We start from the raw sequence: 26360 nt of genomic DNA, 5'->3' as shown, positions 1-26360 counted from the left end.
AAAATGACACTTTCTAGCTTTTTTTTTTTCTCCAAAGGGATATATTTTTCCTGTAGCAAAAACTGCATTCCTGACACCCCCAATATTTTCTTTCATTCGAAGCAGCTTATTAAGATAGGGAAAAGTGACCTAGGTTACACTGGAAGAAAAATAAAATGACTGGATTATTTTGCGATTTTTTTATTGAGTGCCTTTCAGAGCCCAAAAAATGCATTGGGTGAAACATCCCTGTTAATATTGCTTATATACCATACTTTTACTGACAGCCCACAAAAAAGAAACCTGTTTTAAGAATAACGCAAACCTAAACAATTTAATTGAACAATTCCCTGCGCACCCTTGAAAATATGAAATTGCATAAATGTTATTATCTGTTAAAGAAAAGCCAGTTCTAAATATGCGCCTTAAAGTGCCCTTGTAAATTCATGAAATATCATTGTTCTTATCCGGTTCTGAGACACATGTATTAGTTAATCAACAGTTAGCATTCACAACACACTAATTAGTCATGTGGAAAATGAATATGCCTGATGCGCCTTGTGTAGAATCTGAGCATGCATCTGATAATAGGAAATACGTTTGCACTCTTCCCAACATAGGTGCTTAGCACCAGGTTTGTTCCTGTCCTGGCAAAAGCACAGCAGTGATAGCTGTCGCCCTTGTTTGAAGCAGTGGATCCGTTCCTCACAGAGAGCAGACCTAGTCTGGTTTTGAGATGGATAATGGATTCCTCTGCAGACAAGTGCAGTACGTGAATGCACCCTCCTTTGGGGGAATGATCAGAAGACTGTGGGATGCCTGTGCTTCTCTAGAAAGTGCCCCCTCAAGAGGCTCAATGACTGTGCTCTGCTTCTTAGGTAGGAAAAAGTGCAATCTCTGACAGCCATCTTTGCCAGTCCACTGTCCAGGGCCGGCCTTGTGCATGGGCAAGCTGGGCCCAGGTCCGTGGCACCATATATTCCATGGGGCACAGCCGGGAGCTGCCTGACCTTATGTCATGCAAACAGCAGCTTGTCCATCCCACTTTGTCTCAATCAGATCCCGTTAAAGACTTTGTAATCAGCCCTTAATGTGCCTCAGCTCAATTGCTAGCACCCCATCTACCCCCTGCCGCCCTCCCATTTTCTTCACACCTCCTGCTGTCCCACCACAACGATCCCCACCCCCACAGAAAACACCACATTTTCTTTCTGCTTGTGGCACTGTCTGGGTTAGTCCAATTTAGGGCCGGCCCAGCCTCTGTATGCAGCATGGAGCGTGGCCAAGAGCAAAAGCATTCCCTCATTTGAATGAGGCAGTTTTGGAAAGTGGATTATTAGTAGTGATAAATAGTGATTTACCACCAGTAATAAGGCCACACACGCAATAAAAGGATCAGTCATGGTCTCAATAAATGATTCCCTTGCTCAACTCATGGTAGCTAGTAATGAGCAGGCAGGTGTAACTTAGGAGACAGGTGTAAATCATTTAAAAACAGCAATACATGAAATAAGTAAGACACAACATACAATAGAAATCCAACTCCAATTTATAAAGATAGATTATATTTTTAGGAACAAATAGACACCAAAACAACAAAAATCCTATGTAGAGAACTGGAAAAGTGAAATTTTTAAGAATGAACACTTTCTGGTGCTTAAAAACATATAGTGCCGCATTGGTACATCTGATCGTGCTTGATTGGGACAAAGTCAAAGTTTGAGGCTGACCGTGATGGAGCACTGAGCTACCCGTGAAGCCTTTGGTCAAAGTTTTACCTTCGGATTTAGACCTTTTTCTGTAGGATTTTCTCTTGATGTCGCGCGGTCCCCTTCTACAGGCCAATTTCAATGCAACATCGTTGAATTGCTTCTCCGTGAGGCCCCGTTCAAATCCTGGAAGTCTGGAGCTTTCAGCGGGATGAACCTGAAATCCAAGCTGGGCCGTGGTGGAAGGCAGCCGGCTTGAGTCTCGATGTTGAGTCAGTCACCTTACGGAGCATTGTCCTAAAGTTGCTCCAAGCTTCTCAAACTTCCTCCTGAAGTTCTTCTTGAGGGTTCAAAGTGTCCAAAACACACATCCACGGTCTGGAATCTCCTAGATGGTCATTTGGATGTCTGGTATACAATTCCCAAAATACACCTGGCCAAATTCTTAAAATCCACTGGACGCACTCCAGGATGGGGAATCTGAGTGGAGATGATGCAGGTGGGCCCTGTTAAGCTGCAGCTTGCTGGGAGTCCACTCCTTAATCCTTGCAGCAAGGCAAAGTCATTGAGGCTGTAGTAGCATATAGTGCAGCAGGTTCAGTCATTCAGAGTGCAGTCCTTTGGGTGGGAATACACATTCGAGCAGGGCAGTCCTTCTTCTCCTTGTAGTTTTAGGCAGCAGATCTGAGGAGCTATGCTGCGCTTCCATATTTATCCAGTGTTCCAGGGCGTCAAACAGGGGCACCCTTGACAATGGGATGCAGGGTGCCACTCAGGTGAATGATCACTTCCTCCAAAGTGTGGCATATTCTTGTCACTGAAAGCATCATCACCTCAAAATCCAACATGGAGAAAGTCTCTCCAGAGGAACTGGATCAGGCTAACCCAACCTACTGTGTGGCTAATTTTCCTAAATACACCCCTTCCAACCCGATCTCTAATCTAATTACAAGGGCTTCTGAGTGGCAGGATGTGGGGGGTCAGCCTATGCTGTCCTAAAGTGTCATTCTCCCATTGAAGACCAGTTTGGCTCACCTCACCCCATTCTTGCCACCTGCTCTGCAGCTTGTACTTCTCCACCCACAGGAAACCCATTGTCTCTCTAGCAGGGCTTTTCACACCTCTTAGAGCTGCCAGGCCAGCCTGGGCAGAGGCTGGCCAATCAGAGAGCAGCTGAAAGGCTGGATTTTGGTTCACAAAAAAGAAATCTTAATAACTTATTTTCTGTCATAGTTATTATAATTCTGACAGTGGCAAGTTGTTGGATTTATCTTAGCTGTTAACTAGATACTCTGATGTATATGTTTAGGTGGCTCCTGTCAATATTAGTACCTAAATAAAATATCTCAATGTTAGCTTATGGAGCCATTCACTACAATGAGGAAAAAGAGAATTGACAGGTTTTCCCTCACCACGGCTTATATAGCATCTTTTATAATGTCCCTGCTTATATTTGCAAGGCACCCTACCCCTGGGGCACATTGGGTAGACATTAGTGGTGACATATGTAAACATAGGGTAGTTTGAGACTTTGGAAGAACCTTTAAATCCAAAATCGAATTTACATACATATAAGGTAAAGGCTGCCTGAAAGGCAGTGCTGCCTTTAATCTGAAAGCAGGCACCACAGTAAAGCACACTTAAGTGCAGTAAGTCTATTGGGCCTCTAAACCTACAAGCCCTATTATATACCAGGGACTTACAGCTAGGATGTCAGTACCAATTATAATTACACCTCAAAAGCATATCCTTATAATCACAGCACTGGCCTTGGGCCTGGTAAGTAGAGCCTAGGGCGCAGTCGGAGTCAGTTACCATGGGTACCAAACAAAAACATGGGGGTGATCAGGGCAAAAAGGATGACTTTCTCACCCACTGCAACCCATGCAAATGAGTAACTCTTGACACTGCAGAGGGGGTCATACAAGTTTATGCTGTAATTTAAAAGTGCCCAGAGTGTATAATAAACAGGCACAAATGCCTTTTGCGCCCCTAGGGCACATCCATAATCAGGCTGCTGGTATCAGTGGGCTACAACGGGTTCAAGTCAGTACAGGCTTGGCTTTGATGAAAATACATTGTAATCGAAAAATCAGGTGTTGAAGTTCAAACTTCAGAACAAACGTGCCCCTTCCTATTTCACACAATATATCTGTAGCCATATTTCTGTAGACTACTTTGTTCCCTTCAAATTATTTTCCGCTTTTTTCTTTTTATTTCTTGATACTCTTTCTTTTATTTCGTTCACAGGTTCAAGGGTGAACCCAACGAGGCTCTTAAGTTTTTTAACAAGGCACGAAAAGACAGTGACTGGGGGGAACGTGCCATTTACAATATGGTTCAGATCTGTCTCAACCCAGACAATGAAATTGTTGGCGGTGAAGTGTTTGAAGAACTCGATGAAACCAAAAGGTACATTTTATTCTCGCCATTTAAGAATTATGGTTTTGGTATACTTTAAAAATTAAATGTTTCTTTATTCTTGCTGTAATATCACGGGCAAAGGACTATGAACTTTCTAAAATTGCATTCTATATTATTATTTATTTATTTATGTATTTATTTATTTAAAGAGTTTTATATAGCGCTGGCTAGACCCGGAGGCATCGAGCGCTTTACATGAGAATCAACAATGTAATAGAAAAAGTTCAACAATTACACAATAAATCCCCAAAAAAGAATAGGCAATACAATTAGGAGAGGGGAGAAAGGAGAGAGAGGTAGTGGAGGGGGCTGGGGAGGTGAGAAAGCGAGGATAGGGGAAGAGACAATATGGAGAGACGAAAAGAGATCTGTCTAAGGACCGGCAGGGTAAGGTGAAGACCAAGGAGAGAATCCACGGCCCATCGCACGTATAGCTAAACCAGGTAGCTCCATCAAGCATCAGACAAAAAAAGGTTCAGTCTCAATTCATTGAGAGAAGGGAGAAGGAGAGACATAAAAAGAGGGAGGATGCGGGAGGAGACAGCAGGAGGGACGAAAGGAAGTGCAACAATGTGGTTTAGCAGTATAACAGAAAAAGATCAACAATTATACCTTACAATGAACAGTCAGCAATACGTTAGGAGAGGAGAGAAAGGAGAGAGAAAAGAAGTGGGGGGTAGGTGAGGTGAGAAATTGAGGATAAGGGAAGAGACAACCGTAGAGACAAGAGGAAGTCTGTCTAAAGACCGACTGGGTAGGTGACGACCAAGGAGGGAATCCATGGTCCGTCTCCCCTATAGCTAAACCAGGTAGCTCCATCGGGCATCAGACAAAGTAGTTCGGTCTCAGGTGTCGAGGGAAGAGGTTTGCAGAAAAACAGGATGGGAGGGAGATATGGCAGAAAGACGAAGGAAAGTCTGCCCAAAGACCGGTTGGGTAGGTGACGGTCGAGGGGGAGTCCCAAAACCCATCTTCCCTATAGCTATCAGGTAGCTCCATCGGGCTTTGGCCAAATAGCTAGGTCTCAATAAGAAACAATTCAAGGAACATGGTTCGCAAAATAAATAGAGCGTAGAAGGGAGGGGACAGGGAAGGTGAGAAAGGGAGGATAGGGGAAGAGACGAAATGAAAACTGTCTGAAGGCCGACTGGGCAGGTGACGACCAAGAAGGGAGTCCACGACCCATCTCCCCTATAGCTAAACCAGGTAGCTCCATCGGGCATCAGACAGAAAAGTTCAGTCTCAATACATTGAGAGAGGAGAGAAGTCGAGATAATAAATAGAGGGAGGAAGCGGGAAGAGACGACAGGAGAGACGAAAGGAAGTCTGGCTAAAGACCGACTGGGTAGGTGACGTCCAAGGAGGGAATCTCCGACCTTTCTCCCCTATGGCTAAACCAGGTAGCTCCATCGGGCATCAAACAGAATAGCTAGCTCTCACATGATGCGGGAAAATTCACAGGTAAAGAGGGTGGGGACTAGAGCCAGGACAGGTGAGGGCAGAAATCAGTAGCAGGAAAGTGGAGAGGAGTAGAGCGGGGAGGGGTAGGGGGTAGGTAGTTCAGTAAAAGTTACATGATTATAAACAGTTACTGGGTGTCTTGGCTGAGGACCTTCCGAAGTTTTGTCTTAAAATCCCTAAACATGCTCAGAAAAACGTCTTTAGTCAGGGCCATGTTGTCACCTACCTCCGCAGGGTTCGGCGAGGGGCGCTAGTCCGCCGGTGCAAAAAAGTTCGAGACCTTGTTGGGGGTTTTGCTGGATGTCTTCTTTGGCCTTGGTCTTCTAGGTCTCTAATGGTGGCGGTGTAGGACCAATCCGGCATTCAAAGCTTGAAGGCAGTGCAATGATCCCTGAGTAAAGTGATGAATGGTAGGCCCAGTTAGGCTGCAGTTGGACCTATCGAATTAGGACGTCAGCCTCTAGGCACTGTGTTCTAGCCAGGGGTCCGAAGCTAGTGTTCGTGTCCCTACCGCCCACAATCCGTCTTACAGCGGTGGTGGTATTGAGATATATATATATATATATATATATATATATATATATATATATATATATATATATATATATATATATATATATATATATATATTCACTGAAAAAACCATAGGTTATAGAACATATATAGTTAGGAATTAGCATTTACAAAACCTTGAAAATTCACTGAAAAAACCATAGGTTATACACCATATATAGTTAGGAATTAGCATTTACAAAACCTTATTTTACTCACACAAAACCATTAAAATTCGCATATATAGTTAGTTGCACTAACTATATATCGCGCACCCGCAATCCACTGCTGATCATGTCACATATTACATCATTCATGACATGGTCAGTGACATCACTGATGACATCACTGATGACATCTCAAATGACATCACTGATGACATCACTGATAACATCCAGTGTCTGTATGTTTCTGTAAAGTTAAAATATGTCTTACATATTGAAGAATGCGTGGTTGTATAAGGATTTAGTAGGTGCATGACTGACTGTATGAGTGAGTGATTAAATGTGTCTCACTGAGTGCATGGGTTAGTGACTAAACTGTCTTAATTTGTGCATCATTATGTCTGTTGTTCTGTAAACTGCTGCATGTTTTGATCAGTAGTTATATGAGTAACTATATGGGTTATTGATTGGTTGCCCAAGTATTTGTATGGGAGACTGAGTGTGTGTGTGGGTGGCTGGGAGGTGTATGACTCTGTGCATAGATGTGTGAGCAGTTGATTCACTAGATGTATGGGTTCAAAAGTGCATGTGGAAACAGCTGTATGGGCGGTTCACTGTGTGCATGAGTGTATTGGTGAGTGAATGGATATCTCAGTGCTACATGTCAAAGTAAGTACATATGTAAAACACAGTACTTGTGAGAGTTGACATATATAAATAACTGTGCATAAGAGCCAGTGAATGTGTGAGTGGCTGTATGGATCATTGTGAACTTGTATCAGGGATTGTATGAGAGAGTAAATATGTGTTAGTATATGTTTGAATAAGTAAGGTGTGTATAACTGTATAGTTGAGGAAATGGAGGTGTGATTGATTCTTTGCATGACTGACTAGGTGTGTGAGTAACTCCATGGATGAGTGACAGTCTGTGAGTGTCTGTTTACACTGAGTGTATCTAAGGTTATATTAGAGTCTGAAGAGGTTCATCGTATTATCACATGAATGATGTCATCAGTGATGTGATCAGTAATGTCAAATGAGATGTCATCAGTGATGTCATCAGTGATGTCATTTGAGATGTCATCAGTGATGTCATCAGTGATGTCATTTGGGATGTCATCAGCGATGTCATCAGTGATGTCATTTGAGATGTCATCAGTGATGTCATCAGTGATGTCATTTGAGATGTCATCAGTGATGTCATCAGTGATGTCACTGACCATGTCATGAATGATGTAATATGTGACATGATCAGCAGTGGATTGCGGGTGCGCGATATACAGTTAGTGCAACTAACTATATATGCGAATTTCAATGGTTTTGTGTGGGTAAAATAAGGTTTTGTAAATGCTAATTCCTAACTATATATGGTGTATAACCTATGGTTTTTTCAGTGAATTTTCAAGGTTTTGTAAATGCTAATTCCTAACTATATATGGTCTATAACCTATGGTTTTTTCAGTGAATTTCAATGGTTTTTCAATAGCAAATACCAAAAGCTTTAAAATGTATTCTTCTTTAAATCGAAAAATATATTTTATATGTTTTTAATACAATTTTTTTATGTATATATATATTTTTTAATTATTTTTTTTGTTTCGCTACCGGTTCGCGCACCGGGTAGCTTCCCGTTAGCTCAATTTGGTGCCGCGACCCGGTCCGCTTCCCGGTTCACTACCCGGTTCGCGTACCGGCAGCTAACCTCGCGAAAAATTCGATTTTTTTTTCTTTTTCGACATATATGAGCCTCCTCAGCCACCCTTAGAAAACCTAGGGGGTCAGGATACGTCTCCCGTGCCCCCTTATACCCTTTTCCAACATTCTTTATCCTCCATCTTGTGTCTAAATTCATCCGAAACACAAGATGGCGGACTCCCGTTACGCTATCGGTTAGCTTCCCGGTTAGCTGCCCGGTGAGCTGCCCGGTTTGCGTACCGGGACGCGCCTCTACGGTGAAAAATCGCACTTTAATATCCCCCTCATCAATCCTAGGGGGTCAGGAGGGGTCTACCATGCCCCCTTTCCTTCATTTCACCTTTCGTTTTTCACCACATCTTGTCTCTCGATCCTACCGAGAGACAAGATGGCGGCCGCTCCGGACTGTTTAGAATGTTGACAGACTCCGGAGAGCCAATCAGCTTCGCTTTGCGAAGTTCCGTTACGCGTCAGGTACGCGCACCGGGGCGCTAACCGGAGCGCTGTTACAGATATATATATTTTTTTGAACGTTAATTTATCAAAATCCACTGGAGCACATATATTGAGACCTAGCAAAGGCACATCGGGCAAACCATATCTACAATTTTGCCAAGTTTCTTGTAAATCCATTCAGCCGTTCGAGCTAAAAGTGAGTCCAACCGCCCTATGGAAAAATGAATGGGAAAAACGCGTTTTGGGACCCCCCCCATATTTTCAGGGGCTGCTCAGAAACAAAATGTGCCATTTTCCTGAAAATTTCAGCCAATTCCGCCCACAAACGCCAAAGTTATTAGACATAGAATTTTCAGAAATCCCATAGAGAAAAAATCCTAACTATATATACCTACTGGCTATCGCCAGTAGGTAATATATATATATTATAGTATTATAGTATTATAGAAGAACTAGTGTGTAATGCGCCGGTTCTCAAAAAACCCAAAAATTGGTTGGATTCCCAAAGGGGCTTCAAGAAGTGTTCAAAATGCAAAGCTTGTACCCACGGGGTGAACACTACAAAAATACAAGTCCCTTTCAGGATTAAACCTTACATGCTGAGAGACGCATATACATGCAAAACAGACTTTGCAGTCTATGTACTGTCATGTTCATGCGGTAAAAATTATGTAGGTTCCACCATCCATCCAGCGCACGTACGGATCTTACAGCACTTGCGAGCAATCGCCAATAATGATCCAACGTACCCGGTGGCCAGGCATGTACATGAGACCCATAACGGTAATGCCAAAAACATCCAGTACTTTGTAATTGACAGCATTCCCAAAAACATAAGAGGGGGGAACCGCCCATTAGCGCTACGCCGCCTGGAGTCGAGGTACATTATACTCTTGAACTCCAAGATCCCATTCGGCCTGAATGCGGACGAAGCCCTAAGTGTCCATTTATAAAGATGTAATCTAAACACACCTGCATGGCATTTCCTTTGCCCTGAGTACCATTCAAAGAACATCTGCAGTTCATCTACTACACGTATCACGGTTTTATCACGGGCATATTAAGAGCACATCTCAGACCCACACCGGTGTCTGAGTACACGGCACTCCTCACCCCCTTTTCCAACCTCACAGACACTTAAACACTTTGAAACATATACAATTATGTTTTTTCCCCCCCTTTTTTCAACTCTACTTAGAGTAGTTTTGACTAGATGTTGATGCACAACAGACGCTCGTGTAATAACTTAACCCACTCTCCTGACGCGGCATGGTGCATACTGTCGCAAAGTTACCCAATTTAATTTAATTCTAAATCCAACAATCCTATAATCACATCAGATAATGTGCACCAAAACACACAGAACTCCCGTCTCCCTAACTCTACTTAGAGAATGACTGTCTGAGCGGGTTTCTACTAGAGATGCACGCGTATTACCTCAACCGTTCCCCAGACGCGGTATGGTATTTTCTGTCCTATGTTGCCGACTTTTACTTTGTAACATTAATCCCTACGGCTAACAAGGACAAGCACCAGGACAATGAGTGATACCCCGTATAATCCTTTAAGCCTCCAAAGCCCGCTAGTGCTGTACAAACAAAGACTATTGATGTATGATTAAGTGCAGCTATTAACAATATCAAAACCACACAAACCTCGTAACGCGCGCAAGCACTTACACAGTGGCATAGGTAGGCGTATGATGGACGGGGTGGACTCGAGACGGCATGTTGTGTCCGAGTATACACGCAGCCACGAGTGGGAAGTCGATACGAGCAGGAAACAGGCAAACCAGATGACCTACTCGGTCAGGTCCTTTTATTAGGAACATCTATGGCCACAACACGGGGAAACTGTAGCAAAGTGTGTCAAAGTTTTATTATATATTTTTTTCACTAGAATTCTAACAAATGCTTCCAATGATACCTAAATGTTAGCTGTGAATTTCAACATGCTACATGACGAAAAAGGTTGCAAACACCATTTTTATTACACATATTTGGGTGACTGTAATGTATTTATATTGTGTGGAAAATATTTCTGATGTAATGCTTGCCATATGTGTAAAAACTGTGAAAAGACTTTCGTCATAATACAGGTTTTTGCCTTTAATGTAACCACGGCAACATCTGGTTTGAACCTGTATGCTAATTGACAAACACACCCATGGCTCTCTTAGTATAAAATGAGAAACCAAATGTAGATGCAGATGTAGTGAACAAGGCGGCAACGCCGAAACGCGTCTGAGCAGATACTGATCTAATAAATCGAGTTTGGATTCAGATTCATGGTGTCAGCGCCTTCTTTAAACCGGACAAGTTTGGCAAGATTGAATATATATATATATATATATATATATACATATATATATATATATTACCTACTGGCGGTCGCCAGTAGGTATATATAGTTAGGATTTTTTCTCTATGGGATTTTTGAAAATTCTATGTCTAATAACTTTGGCGTTTGTGGATGGAATTGGCTGAAATTTTCAGGAAAATGGAACATTTTGTTTCTGAGTAGCCCCTGAAAATTTGGGGGGGTTTCGTCAAGGGGGGGCCGAGAAAAGAGGGGGGTCCCAAAACGTGTTTTTAACATTGAGTTTTCCATAGGGCGGTTGGCCTCACTTTTAGCCCGAACGGCTGAATGGATTTGCACGAAACTTGGCAAAATTGTAGGGACTGGTAGCCCGATGTGCCTTTGCTAGGTCTCAATATATGTGCTCCAGTGGATTTTGAGAAATTAACGTTCAAAAAAAGATATATATCTGTAACAGCGGACCGGGCAGCGCTCCAGTTCGCGTACTTTTCGCGTTATGGAGCTTTGTGAAGCGAAGCTGATTGGTTCTCCGGCGTCTGTAAACATTCCAAACAGTCCGTAGCGGCCGCCATCTTGTCTCTCGGTAGGATCGAGAGACAAGAGGAGGCCAAAGCGAAGGGGAAAATGACCATAAGGGGGCATAGTAGATCCTCCCTGACCCCCTAGGTTTGATGTGGAGGTTTTAAAAGGGCCCCGCGGGGCAAAAAAAAAAAATAATAATAATAATCGAACGGCTGAATGGATTTGCACGAAACTTGGCAAAATTGTAGGGACTGGTAGCCCGATGTGCCTTTGCTAGGTCTCAATATATGTGCTCCAGTGGATTTTGAGAAATTAACGTTCAAAAAAAGATATATATCTGTAACAGCGGACCGGGCAGCGCTCCAGTTCGCGTACTTTTCGCGTTATGGAGCTTTGTGAAGCGAAGCTGATTGGTTCTCCGGCGTCTGTAAACATTCCAAACAGTCCGTAGCGGCCGCCATCTTGTCTCTCGGTAGGATCGAGAGACAAGAGGAGGCCAAAGCGAAGGGGAAAATGACCATAAGGGGGCATAGTAGATCCTCCCTGACCCCCTAGGTTTGATGTGGAGGTTTTAAAAGGGCCCCGCGGGGCAAAAAAAAAAAATAATAATAATAATCGAACGGCTGAATGGATTTGCACGAAACTTGGCAAAATTGTAGGGACTGGTAGCCCGATGTGCCTTTGCTAGGTCTCAATATATGTGCTCCAGTGGATTTTGAGAAATTAACGTTCAAAAAAAGATATATATCTGTAACAGCGGAACGGGCAGCGCTCCAGTTCGCGTACTTTTCGCGTTACGGAGCTTTGTGAAGCGAAGTTGATTGGTTCTCCGGCGTCTGTAAACATTCCAAACAGTCCGTAGCGGCCGCCATCTTGTCTCTCGGTAGGATCGAGAGACAAGAGGAGGCCAAAGCGAAGGGGCAAATGACCATAAGGGGGCATAGTAGATCCTCCCTGACCCCATAGGTTTGATGTGGAGGCTTTAAAAGGGCTCTGCGGGGCAAAAAAAAAAATCGTTTTTTTGGTGGGGTGCGCCCGGTTAGCGTAACGGGAAGCGGACTGGGGAGCGTACTACAAGGAATGAAGAATGATTGACTTTTAACTTATTGTATGTTTATAGACTTTTTTAAAACTTTTTTTCTGCTGAGTGACGTCTCGGCCTATCTTCACGGGATGCAGTCCCTACCATCTCGGCGTTTAAGCCCAGGGGGACCGGTAGTGTGGGAGAGATAACGGGGCATATTATCAAGGGGGTTTATCTCCGCTTTTTTGGCTTTAAAAGCCAAGAAAGCGGAGATAAAATTATCTCCGTATTACCTAGCTGTCGCTAACACCAGTTAGCGACCGCTAGTAGGAGATAGCGACCATCTTGGGCCCCACTTTGCATGTCAGTGATATTTATCACTAATGACATGCAAAGTGGGCATGCCAAGATGTTAGCGACTGGAAACAGTCGCTAACATCGCTATCTCCTATTACCAACTTTTGGAGATATTCGCGCTAAGCGCGAATATCTCCAAAAAGTAACACCTGCCCTGAGCAGTTCTTAGCCATGTTATCCAATGGGAGGTGGATAACATGGCTAAGAGCATTAGCTCGGTAATGCATGAATATCGCTGACTTTTCAGCGATATTAATGCATTGCGGGCGTTTTTTATCGCATTTGCGATAAACCTTGATAATAGCAAGGTTTATCTGCGATAATTTCTGACGATGCTTAGCGGTAAAAAATTAGTTGCTAAGCATCGTTAGGGATAAATATCGCTTAACTTTGGTAATATGCCCCAACGTCTGTTAACGTTCGATTCGAAGGAAATCAGGAAGTGTTGAAAAACATTGTCTGCGCCATCTTGCCTTTTTTCAAATGCCACACTTTTGTCGTGCACGGCAGCCATTTTAGATGACTTGACCAGACCCACTCTCTGCACGCTGTCGATCCTTAGCATGGCTCCCCACCCTCGCAAGCATCTCCCCCAGGCACTAGTCACCCCCGCTCTCTGTCTTATGCATGGGCAATAAACCTCCCCCCATCTGCGCTGCTCTTCCCTGAGAATCACACCCTGTGCCCGCCCGACACCTCCCTTTCGCCCTATTCACTACCGCACCCTCTGACACTCCTCTTCCTCTGTGTCCGATTGTCCAGGCCGGTCCCAGGCTATCAGCTAGCCCTGCAGATGTAGTTTATGGCCCCAGCTGTAAAGAATTACCCCTCTTCAAAGGAGTTATAGTAGATCAAGGCCCACACCCGATGAGATCCGTCACACCACACGCGTTCCTACTATCTGAAAACCATCCTGTATTGTGATTGGGGAGGGGACCGAGCCTGAAGCGGAAGATTCCAGGGATGACTCTTTGTACATCAAAGTTTTTACAATTATGTGTCACATTAAAAATATATAGCACTCCAACAAAGTAGTAGGATTATAAAACTTTAATAACTTATAAATATATACAACAAAACAAAAACAGTAAAAACATTGAAACATTTTTAGGGAAAAAGAAGGAAGTAGCGGTCGGTTGTGCGAATAGTCCCAAGGCAGCACAACGTCCAGGTGATGTTGCCTGGGTGCCGCACTGATTTCGGTATCCGGCGTGGGGCGTCGCGGGGGGTGGGTCATCAGTAGCGGTCTGTTGTGCGAATAGTTCCAAGGCAGCAGAACGATGGCACCAAGGTGATGTCCAGTAAGTTGCCGCCCTCCGAATAACGGCGTGGGGCGCCCCGGGGGGGGGGGGGGGGGGCGGCGTGAACGGGCCTCCCCAGGTGGAGCCTCGTCTGCTGTAGTGGGGCGCCCCTTTACCGTTTCAGTTGCCATTCCGTCCGCTTTTGGTCCACTGTGTCAAAATCCGCAATTCAGCTGAGTTGCGCCCACTCTTACGGTGCAGCGATAGGCGGCTGTCACAGGACTCTCAAAATGGCGGCAGGCTCTTTCCTTTTTGGGCCTGGTCCACTGAAATGGCCCTGGGACACCTTGGAAATCGGACGCTTGTCTGCTAGGTCTTGGACCCCATTCTCGAAAGCGTCCCCTCCACCTTGAGGATTCTACAAAAGTCTTGGGGGCCCCCGACTCCTGTAGGCTTCCGGTGGAGAGCGGCTGCCATGATTGCTCGCGGAATGACCACGACGGAGCCACGAGATGGTGGTGCTTTCATGCTGACGCCAGCTTCAGTCTGAAACATCCAGAAACAAGGTGGGGCTTTCATCGTTTGGGAAAAAAAAATAGTTTTCATCCAATGAAAAGTGTTATTTTTAGGTCATATGATCAAGCCTTCCATCATTAGGAAACCAAAAGTAAAATGAACCAATGAAAAGTTTTATAAACAAGTCACATGACCTGTTATGCGGCATAGGGTATAAAAAGCGTAGAAAATCCGTTGGCACGTGAGGCGGCGTCAGTAGCGGATCGATGTGCGAATAGGCCGAAGGCAGCACAATGCGCCAAGATCCGGATGGCACCGAGGTGGTGTCCAGCAAGTTGTCGCACTGGTGTGGCCATCCTACAATGCTGAAAGTCGGCGTGGGGCGCCCCGTTGGCCTGTGAGATGGCGGCAGTAGCGGACCGATGTGCGAATGGGGCCAAAGGCAGCGCAACAATATTTTCTGAATAGAAGACACCACAAGTCGCTGAGATGCCAGATCCGGATGGCACCGAGGTGGTGTCTAGTAAGTTGCCGCACTGGTGTGGCCATCCTACAATGCTGAAAGTCGGCGTGGGGCGCCCCGTTGGCCTGTGAGATGGCGTCAGTAGCGGACCGATGTGCGAATGGGGCAAAGGCAGCGCAACAATATTTTGGGAATAGAAGACACCACAAGGCGCTGAGATTCGGTTAGCACCGAGGTGGTGTCTAGCAAGCTAAGCAGCTGAGTTGCGTGCGCACTTGCGGCGAATAGGTCGAAGGCAGCACAACAATGTTTTCTGAATAGAAGACACCACAAGGCGCTGAGATTCGGTAGGCACCGAGGTGGTGTCTAGCAAGTTCCCGTACTGGTGTGGCCATCCTACAATCCTGCTCCGAATAACGGCGTGGGGTGCCCGAAGGGGGGGGGGGGAGGCGGCGTGAACGGGCCTTCCTAGGTGGAGGCTCGTCTGCTGTAGTGGGGCGCCCCTTTACCGTTTCAGTTGCCATTCAGCTGAGTTTCGGCCGCTCTTGATGCTACAGCGACAGGCGGCTGCAAGAGGACTCTCAAAATGGCGGCCTGTTCTTTGGATTTGGGCCTGGTCCACTAAAATGGCCCTGGGACACGTTAGAACTCGGACGCTCGAATTTTTTTTCCTTTCCTCTACATGCAAAAAAAGGTAAATGCCCGGTACGTTACACGCTTCATCTGCCACGATGTACTCTCCAGAGGAACCGAAAAAAAATATAGTTATGGTAACTATACCATGCATCGTCATATGGAGAGGTGACACCGATTAATTATAGTGCTGCATAAAAGAGAGATTTGGAGGAGAACCCCCGACCTGCCAGTACATTCATCAAAGAAGTGGCACTGACAGCATCAGAGGCAAGGGAAACGGTCCCAAATATTTAGAAGAACTTTGGAAAGATTAAAATGACATGTTTAGATTGTGGCAAATTAATTTCATGTGGACAGATGAGTGTTACTCTAATAAATACAGCATATGAACATCATCATAGTCGATGGTTGGTAGAGACATTTTGACTATATCCTGGACCTGCCCGTCCTCGCCCAAAATGGCGCCGGAATAAATGGGACTCGTAACTCCTTGTTGTGTACTGGTTGCACAACCTTGATATCACGAGATACGTATGCAGTTTTGAAGCACATGGCGAGCGGGGACGAGAATAGATTGAATATTTCGATATCCCTATTGATATTAAGTTCTGATGTGTTATTGATTACTGTACTATTGAAAGTTCGAATTAACGTCACCCATGGTACTTGCCCGCAAATGTATATCTAGATAATTTTATTGTAAGTGGCCCTGTCGTATTTTAATTATAAAATGTACGTCCACCGATTCCGCAACTGTTAGACACTTTAGTTCTTGCAACCTAATGGCCCGCCCGTTACGTTCCTCTACAGTGTAAATGTCTACTCATCATATACGATTACAGTTTGCTCCGTGGCCGGCCCACGTGGTTATAGGCCCGTATTTGTATAATGACATTTTCACAATAAAGGTTTTTAAAAGAAAACATGGTAGTAGTATATACATTGGTAAAGTTTTTAATAATAGTCACTGTTTTAGAATCAGTAAAAGGCAAGTGAAATAAAGCAGACCAATTACATGAAGGGTAAAAGGTATAATACGCAGGAACGCAGTAAAGATAAATGGTCAAGGGCTGTTGTGTTTTCTACTCCTGCAACATAAAGTGATCGATAAGAATCTCATATTCAGGCGTATCGGCGACTAAGACAGCAGGCCGACCCTCTTTTGCTCAACGGCTCCGTCATGGGACGAAGAAACACCCTTTTTCTCGAAAAAGGAATATATTTTACTTGCAGGACAGTTGTAAATTTTCCGGGAAAGTACATTAGCCTGGAACATTATAACATATATTTAAGAAAAAATAATGTTCGAAAGCATCATTAGAATAAGAAAAGTAAAATGAACCAATGAAAAGTTTTATTAACAAGTCACATGACCTGTTATGCTTACGTTACGCGCTGCGCGTCGCGCCCCGGATCACTTCCGGATGCGCTAACGCGGCGCGTCATATGACGCATTACGCGACAACGCAGGTCTAGAATATAGTCAAAATGTCTCCACCAACCAGCGGTCGGAACACAACCCCTTTCAGCAGGCTAAATAGTTCTGTTAAATGACAACAGAAGGGACAGGCAACAAGAACCATCAGTGAAAGAGGGGAGGGCTAGTTCTTCTCTACCGGGTCACGTTGGGGCGCTACCGGAACTGATCGAATTGGTAGTCTACAGTGTTTCTGGATGTTTCAGACTGAAGCTGGCGTTAGCATGAGAGCACCACCATTTCGTAGCTCCGTCGTGGCCATTCGACGAGCAATAATGCTAGCCGCTCTCCACCAGAAGCCTGCGGGAGTCGGGGGCCCCCAAGACTTTTGTAGAATCTTCAAGGCTGAGGGGACGCTTTCGAGAATGGAGCCCAATCTCTAGCAGACAAGCGTCCGAGTTCCAAGGTGTCGCAGGGCAATTTTAGTGGACCACGCCCAAATCTGAAGAGCCGGCCGCCATTTTGAGAGTACTGTGGCAGCCGGCTATCGCTGCACCGCAAGAGCGGGAGCAACTCAACTACATGGTGAGCGAGACGCTGTAGTCGAAAGAGCGGGCGGTAAACAGCTGAATAGCAGAAGAGGCACAGTGTAGCAAAAGCGGGCGGAATGGCAACTGAAATGGTAAAGGGGCGCCCCACTACAGCGTGTCTTTAGGTGAAACGGATTGTGGGACAAGGTCAAGAATGGAAGAGTTACCAAAAGGCAAAAAGTTCCGCTTGATCCCGGGAGCCGGCCACCTATGTCGGGGGCGATCTCAGGCTACACCAGGAGAACACGACTTGGGGAGGGAGCCGGAGCCAAGCGCCCCCTCCGAGTCCGCGCCATCACACCGTCCCTCGGGGGCCTCCGTCAAGCGGTTCAGGGTGGCACCGCATTACATTGTTCACAAATGCAGTCACGTCCTCAAACAGTCCCCACTTTACTTTGACAATAGTGAAGCTGAAGCAAGTGCAAATAGGCTTCAGACAGTGTTACAAGCACTCCTCAAAACTTTGAACCATCAGAGTGCATGAGTTTCATGCTCGATCGATTGAGCTAGCCGGATCGGGCAACAAAAAGTATAAAATAGTTATGTAAATAGTTGTTTAATAAAATGTTTTACCCTGTTACTTTGCTGGTGTGTTGTATATATTTGTAATATTTGCATAGAGTTTATCGTTATTTTGGGCGGGGTGGGTGGCGGAGCCGAGCTGTATTGCAGCCATCATGGTGTGGAGTTTAGTTCATCTCAATAGTTTCGTGTTTGTCATGAGGGGTTGTTCCTAATGTTTCTATTTTAGCGAGGTCAAAAAGAGATCCCATTAGTGGCCTACTGATTTTGCTCGATTCCTTTTGTTTTTTTACACGATTTTTCGCTATCTGCAAAGACTAAACAGAGTATTGCGACTCTGTGCTTGTTTGTAAATAGAGAATGAACCAAAGAGAACCAATTCTAAAACAGTAAATGCTTGGATAACAATCAATCAAATGGAGAGAGAAGCAGGCACGACGGATTACAACGGGGGCAAAGGCCTGCGTTAACTACCCTTCACTATCTGCAAAGAGAGAGTACTCCTAATAGAAATGAGGGGGAGGGGGGGCAGCATTCAAAGCAGATCAGTGTGCATAAACACGAAAATGTTTTTACTTACCACGTACTTGACATTCGACAGCTTATGATATTTGCTATTAAAAAACCATTGAAATTCACTGAAAAAACCATAGGTTAGAGACCATATGTAGTTAGGAATTAGCATTTAAAAAACCTTGAAAATTCACTGAAAAAACAATAGGTTATAGACCATATATAGTTAGGGCTTAGCATTTAAAAAACCTTATTTTACTCACACAAAACCATTGAAATTCCATATATAGTTAGTTGCACTAACTATATATCGCGCACCCGCAATCCACTGCTGATGATGTCACATATTACATCATTCATGACATGGTCAGTGACATCACTGATGACATCACTGATGACATCTCAAATGACATCACTGATGACATCACTGATGACATCTCAAATGACATCACTGATGACATCATCTAGTGTCTGTGTGTTTTTGTAAAGTTTAAATATGTTTTACATATTGAAGAATGAGTGGATGTATGGAAGACTGAGTGTGTGTGTGGCTGGCTGGGAGGTGTGTGACTCTGTGCATATCAATGTGTACTTGTATCAGTGATTGTATAAGAGAGTAAGTATGTGTTAGTATATGTGTGAAAAGTATGGTGTTCTGTGTTTAACTGTATAGATGAGGAAATCGAAGTGTGATTGATTCTTCACAGGACTGACTAGGTGTATGAGTGCATATGATAGTGTTGTAATAATGAGTGACTGTATGTATGAGTGATTGTATGGGTGAATGAGTGAATGTGTGTGTAGACGTAGGAATCAGTGAGTGCGTATGTAGTAACTGGTATTGGTGTGTCATGATGTCATCAGTGATGTCATTTGAGATGTCATCAGTGATGTCATTTGAGATGTCATCAGTGATGTCATCAGTGATGTCACTGAAGTATGGTGTTCTGTGTTTAACTGTATAGATGAGGAAATGGAAGTGTGATTGATTCTTTACAGGACTGACTAGGTGTGTGAGTAACTCCATGGATGAGTGGCAGTGTGTGAGTGTCTGCATAGGTGTATGAGTGCATATGATAGTGTTGTAATAATGAGTGACTGTATGTATGAGTGATTGTATGGGTGAATGAGTGAATGTGTGTGTAGACGTAGGAATCAGTGAGTGCGTATGTAGTAACTGGTATTGGTGTGTCATGATGTCATCAGTGATGTCATTCGAGATGTCATCAGTGATGTCATCAGTGATGTCATTTGAGATGTCATCAGTGATGTCATCAGTGATGTCACTGACCATGTCATGAATGATGTAATATGTGACATCATCAGCAGTGGATTGCGGGTGCGCGATATATAGTTAGTGCAACTAACTATATATGGAATTTCAATGGTTTTGTGTGAGTAAAATAAGGTTTTTTAAATGCTAAGCCCTAACTATATATGGTCTTTAACCTATGGTTTTTTCAGTGAATATATATATATATATATATATATATATATATATATATATATATATATATATATATATTCCCAGTCTCTGTTTCACTGGTCTATCATCACCACCACAGATACACGAACCACCACGCAGCAGATAGTATTCAGTAGGTAGGTTTATTATCTTCCATAGGTCTTATCTCGGCATGACGCGTTTCGGGCACAGAATGCCCTTGATCACATGTCGACAAAGTTTTACAAACCACATTAAATACTAGTTTCATTGGTGAGTTTTTGCACGTGATACAATGAAAAGTGAAGACATACTTGAAAGTGCAATAGGTGCATGACTCACAGGGATCAAACGCATTTCGCGCATATTTACATTTCTTACATGGGTTTCGGCGATTTCAACAAATTAATGCATTCTTGAATATAGCGGTTACTCATTTTGATTATTTTGGCATGAATGCACAAAATTAACAAGGTGCAAGATCTAGCAATAGATAAGCATAGTAAATATATACACATTACAATTAAATAACAATAATATGTTCAAAATTCATTGTAATTAAAACCTGTTATTATAAAACATATAAATATGATACAAAAATATACATTTTGTTAAATAACATGTGCAAATATACGCATTAATGTGCAACATATTGCAAGGTTTTCAGTGCAAATCAGTTTTCTGCATAAATGCCAAAAAAACACTTCATGTGCAATACTATGCTGAGAAGATCCTCGTAAATGAGTTTCTATCGCTGTGATATGCCGATAGTAAGAATATATAGCCACTAGTGCTATATGAAAATAGATGTATAAAAAAGTTCTTGGGCAGCACACGGTCCCGAATGTTAGCCCACCTTTATTATAATTCTATATGGAACCTCGTCCCTGTATAAAGTGCTAATTAGTCCAAGTGATAAAAAAACTAGAAAAGAAATGTGTAGTGATTAAAAACATATTAAATGAATGTTTATATCTGCACTAGGAATTGGAGGCTCCTATTTCATCTCTACCATTCCTAGTTACTAGGTAACACTGTTGTTTTGCAAGTCAGTTACTCTTAATAATTTATTGATTCAGGTAATGAGGTTGAATGGTTTACAGGAATGTATGCATGTCCTCTCTGTCGTTTAGACCCTGGGGAGACTTACTGTTTAAGTTGAGAATGTATTTGGTCTCCAATTGTCTTAAAAGTTTGTCTCTATCTCCTCCTCTTTTTTGTTCTGGTACTGTGTCGATGACAAAGTACGAGAGACATTTCACATCCTTATTATGTATTGTCTTGAAATGTCTAGCAACTGGATAGGCTGGGTCGCTATTTATGATTGCTCTAATGTGTTGCAATATCCTCACGTGCACCTGGTTCTTGGTACTGCCAATGTACCTAAGCCCACAGGTACACGTGAGGACATATACTGCATAATCAGTGCGGCAATCATATTTACCTTTAATCACCTGATCTTCAGTTTTAAAGGGTGTGTTGTATTTGGCGGTGTTGACACCAAAGTTGCAGGCTCTACATGTGGTACATTTAAAAAATCCATTTTTAACTGGGAGCCATGCATTCGCGACTGGAGATCCAATCACCGTGCTGTTAGAGAGAAATGCGGCCATGTTCTTAGCTTTTCTAAAAGTTACATTGGGCCTTTCTGGTAATTCACATTTCAACACACTATCTGTCAAGACAATGGGCCAATTTCTATTTAAGATGGAGCGAACTTTACGTTCCTGTCTACTGTAAGTCACAATTAATCTCGGTGCCTCTCTCTTTTCTAAAGTTGCACTTTCAGGTTCAGTGTGTTAGGTAGTAAAGTGCTTCTGGGCCTGGCATTGGCTTTCTCAATTGCTTTAGTCAGTATGTTTTCTGTGTATCCTCTGTGTCTCATGCGTTCTATGCTCTCGTTTTTACATCTTTCAAATTCATTATCGGTACTGCATATACGCTTGAGGCGCAAGATTTCACCATAGGGGATACTAGCAATTAAGTGTCGTGGGAGCGCGCTGGAGGCATGGAGTATCGCATTTCCTGCTGTAGGTTTCCTGTATGCGGTGGTGACTAGTTTGTTTCCTTCTACCTGTTATATATATATATATATATATATATATATATATATATATATATATATATATATATATATATATATATATATATATATATATATATATATATGCAGAGCCGAGCAGGGTGGACTTGTGCTAGGGGGAGGGAGTGCACAGATGCAGCTCTTTGTCGAAGCATGGGGGCTGCTTAGGGATCACTGAGGTGTAGGTAGGCAGCGGGCCCAAGGAAACTGTCAATGGGTGATAGGAACTGGGGATCGGAAACCTGCAGTCAGAATGTCAGCTGCTCTGTAAGCTTGTGGATGTAGCTCTTCTTTGCCCCCCAGGCCGCTCAGGATCATGGATGGCAGCAGAAGGCAGCAGGCCCTGGGAGGGCCTCCAATCCAGGCAGCAGTCTATGCACGGGCACCAGGGAGACCCGCGCAGCACCCTGCGTCTGCCGCAGCAAGCAGGCTGGGGCCCGAAGCAAGGCCCAAACCCGCCTCCGCTGCCCGGGCCTTGGTCGCGCCCCAGCCCCACTCACCGTATCCGGCGGGCGTCCGGGATCGCAACGCGCCCCTGCCAGTGATGGTCGCCAAGATGGTGATTTTCGCCATAGCGGAGGGCTCCGCGCAGTCCGTGCGGCTCCCTCCTCACGCCGCGAGCTCAGGCAGCCCTGAACATCCCTGGAGCACTGTCCCTGTACAATTAAAGTTCTGTTTCCAAGCTAGTTAATTTACAGTTTCTAATTTTGGACCGCTCATTGCTCTGGGCCGTATAAAATAAAATAATTAATGCCGGTGACAATTTCATAGAGTAAATTTGTCTTGCCAGTTATGCCTCTCTACTAGCTTCCACTTGACAGAACTTCGACAAAAGCTCCAGTTGCCATCTCAACCTCCATTCTCCGCTCTTAGTTCTGCTTCACCCGCACAAACAACCCACGCTGAGTTCTGCCTTCCATCCCACATCAACAAGGATTTTCTCAATAGATAACTTAAAAGTGATTCACAGCAACATTGTATTTGTTCATTAATGGCTTCTATAGGTTGTAAACATTTAGCATCATTGGACACGAGTAAAAAAGGGCAAGATGGAAAAGTCAGATGTTTATCCTTGTAACCTTTATTCCTGAGGGAGTACAACTTTTGCACTTGAATACCACTACCATTGTAGTGTTGTAGGATTACTTGCATCTGTAAAGTTTATGCATGCAGAATTTCCATCAGGTCTAAAATTCTGCATGCATTAATGTGAAACAAATGTGCATTAGAACATCCAAATGTATTTTTGTTTCTCTATGTGCAACATATTTTCGTGATGAAGAAACTCCTTTCCGTAGACACACATTAATGTCACCAATTTTTTTTAGATGTTTTCTTACTGCTTCCACTCTTATTTGACAAGTACATTTCCAAACTTATCCACACGAGGAATCTATTTGCAAAGGGTATGTCTATGCAAAAAAATGTACACGTTTTTTGGTGTTCTGCTAGGCCACCTGGATCGCTAACAAATCGACTTCACCCTAAAATTTGTGAATGCAGCAAATTCCATTTAGGGGCTAAAGAACGGTGATGGATTAAACCCAGATCTTTTGACTGGGTGTGAGTGTTTGATTGATTCAGATGCTCCGTCCATCACCACCCCCTTTTGTACCACAAATTCCATTTAGGGCAGAATTTACTGATTTACAAATTCATCTTGTGAGGATAACATTCTTCTAATCTTGAATTATAAATCAGATTATGAGATTGTCTTTGTAAATACATTCAGTCTTGCACCTAATTTCATCTTAAGTGCGCATTTAACTTTGTGAATTTGGTCCATCCTGTTCAGTGCCAGTTTTTCCATCGACTTGTACAGGAAACTTTGAGTGTGATTTCAAATCAATCTGCAGATGAAAAAATGTGGCTGAACGTAGCTGTTCAAATAGGTATTCTTGTTTATCACCTTTAAAAATGTGCATGTACACTCAATGTGCTCCTTGGAGTGACAACAAGGTCTTGGTGAGTTTCTTTAACTATATTAGGAGGATATTGGGGACACGTTGTAATTTTCAGAAACCTATCAGTCACTCAATTGTCATTCCTCCTTCCAGGTTTGTGAATCAAATGCCCAGAGGGTCGCTGTGGAATGTGTAATATTCCACGGTGTTCAACTCAATTATAGCTTATTTGTGCAGTTCATGAAAACCATTACACACTCATAAAATCAGGATATTAAACAATTATAAAATCTGTAGCATTCATCAAATTGTACAATGGCTTTTGTTTTTTTGTATTTTTAGTTGTGATATGCAAATTTCTCTAAATGTAAGGTTCTGTCTTTGATTTCAGAGTCTTTAATCGAAATATCTAAATTGTGTGGTGTTTTCAATTGAAAAAAGTCACTATCCCTTTAAATGTTTTTATGTGCCTTCCTCAGGGAAAATATAGTTTACAGTATTAGGCGGATGTTTCACATTGGTTTCCTTATTTGTATGGGTATGTGCTGAATGTAGGAACAACTACTGGCAGAGGCAATAGGCCTGGGCTTAACGTGTTAAGGTATAGACATGTAGAAATGAATTTTCATGCAATAGGACATTAACGATTGGTAGTGGTGTGGTGTTGATGGGGGTTCATGTGGTTGTATTGGTGACCATATTGATATTGTGTTGATATTGGTAGTTGAGGTGTTGGTGGTAGTACTGGTTCTTGTAGTGTTGGTTGCTGTGCCTAGTGGTGGAGGCATTGGTGGTTGAATGACACGCTAAACTGGCAGTAGAAAGATGTAAGTGAGAAACACTTTCCTGAGCTGATTTACAATGTGATTGACAACGTCTTATGGCTGAAGCCTGTGACTGACAGGGCCGACCTGAAGCCGGCTCTACATATCTTGTAAGCAGTAGGTCTTGCAGACACAGCCACGCTGTCAATCTATACGACCGAACCACCGCCCCCCACCACCACCCTCCGCGCCTGGACCCCGATCAGCACCGAAGACACCATCCGCACGATGAACTCCATCCACTCCGGATCTCCGACAGACCCCTGCCCTCACCACGTCTTCAACAAGGCCGACGTTGTCATCGCACCCCACCTGCGGGACATCATCAACACCTCCTTCGACATCGCCACCTTCCCGGAGAGCTGGAAGCACGCCGAACTCAGCGCTCTACTCAAGAAACCATCAGCAGACCCTACCGACCTCAAGAACTACCGCCCCATCTCGCTGCTCCCGTTCCCGGCCAAAGTCATCGAGAAGACCGTCAACAAGCAACTGGCCGCCTTCCTCGAGACGAACGGCTCCCTCGACCTCTCGCAGTCTGGCTTCCGGGCCAACCACAGCACCGAAACCGCCCTGATCGCAGCTACAGATGACATCCGAGCCCTGCTCGACAACAGAGAAACAGTGGCCCTCATCCTCCTGGACCTCTCCGCGGCCTTCGACACTGTCTGCCACCGTACCCTAGTACAGCGCCTTAGGAACGTCGGAATCCAGGAGAAGGCACTGGAGTGGATCACCTCCTTCCTCGCCGGAAGGACACAGAGAGTCCGCCTCCCCCCGTTCAGATCGGAGGCCACCGAAGTCATCTGCGGCGTTCCTCAAGGATCCTCGCTCAGCCCAACTCTCTTCAACGTCTACATGAGCCCCCTCGCAGCCATCGCACGCCAGCACAACCTGAACATCATCTCCTACGCCGACGACACCCAGCTGATCCTCTCCCTCACTAACGACCCGCCACCGCCAGAGCCAACCTGCACGAAGGGATGACAGACATAGCCAAATGGATGTCGAACAGCCGCCTGAAACTGAACTCGGACAAGACGGAAGTCCTCATCCTGGGATCCTCACCCTCCGCCTGGGACGACTCCTGGTGGCCCCCGCCCTGGGCAGCGCACCCAAAGCAACAGACCACGCACGCAACCTGGGCTTCATCCTGGACTCCACCCTCTCCATGACCAGACAAGTAAACGCCGTCTCCTCGTCGTGCTTCAACATCCTGCGAATGCTACGCAAGATCTTCAGATGGATCCCCACCGAGACCAGGAAGACGGTCACCCAGGCCCTCGTCACCAGCCGCCTGGACTACGTTAACTCCCTCTACGCCGGAACCACTGCCAAACTCCAGAAGAGACTCCAGCGGATCCAGAACACCTCAGCACGACTCATCCTGGACATCCCCCGCCGCAGCCACATCTCCGGACACCTGAGAGACCTGCACTGGCTCCCGGTCAACAAGAGAATCACCTTCCGGCTCCTCACCCACGCACACAAAGCCCTACACAACCAAGGGCCAGGATACCTCAACAGCCGCCTCAACTTCTACGC

General features: G+C 44.3%; 1 protein-coding gene across 1 annotated transcript in view; it reads left to right on the top strand.

Annotated features, from left to right (window-relative positions):
- Positions 1-26360, top strand: part of TTC21A (tetratricopeptide repeat domain 21A) — a 465179-nt gene that overhangs the window by 328190 nt on the left and 110629 nt on the right. The window contains exon 24 of the mRNA XM_078663200.1: positions 3939-4100. Coding sequence (XP_078519326.1) covers positions 3939-4100 — 162 coding nt within the window. The remainder of the gene's footprint in view (positions 1-3938; positions 4101-26360) is intronic.

This window comes from Lissotriton helveticus, chromosome 10 (assembly GCF_964261635.1).
Source record: "Lissotriton helveticus chromosome 10, aLisHel1.1, whole genome shotgun sequence".
NCBI classification, from domain to species: domain Eukaryota; kingdom Metazoa; phylum Chordata; class Amphibia; order Caudata; family Salamandridae; genus Lissotriton; species Lissotriton helveticus.
This window is presented reverse-complemented; position numbering and strand designations above follow the sequence as displayed.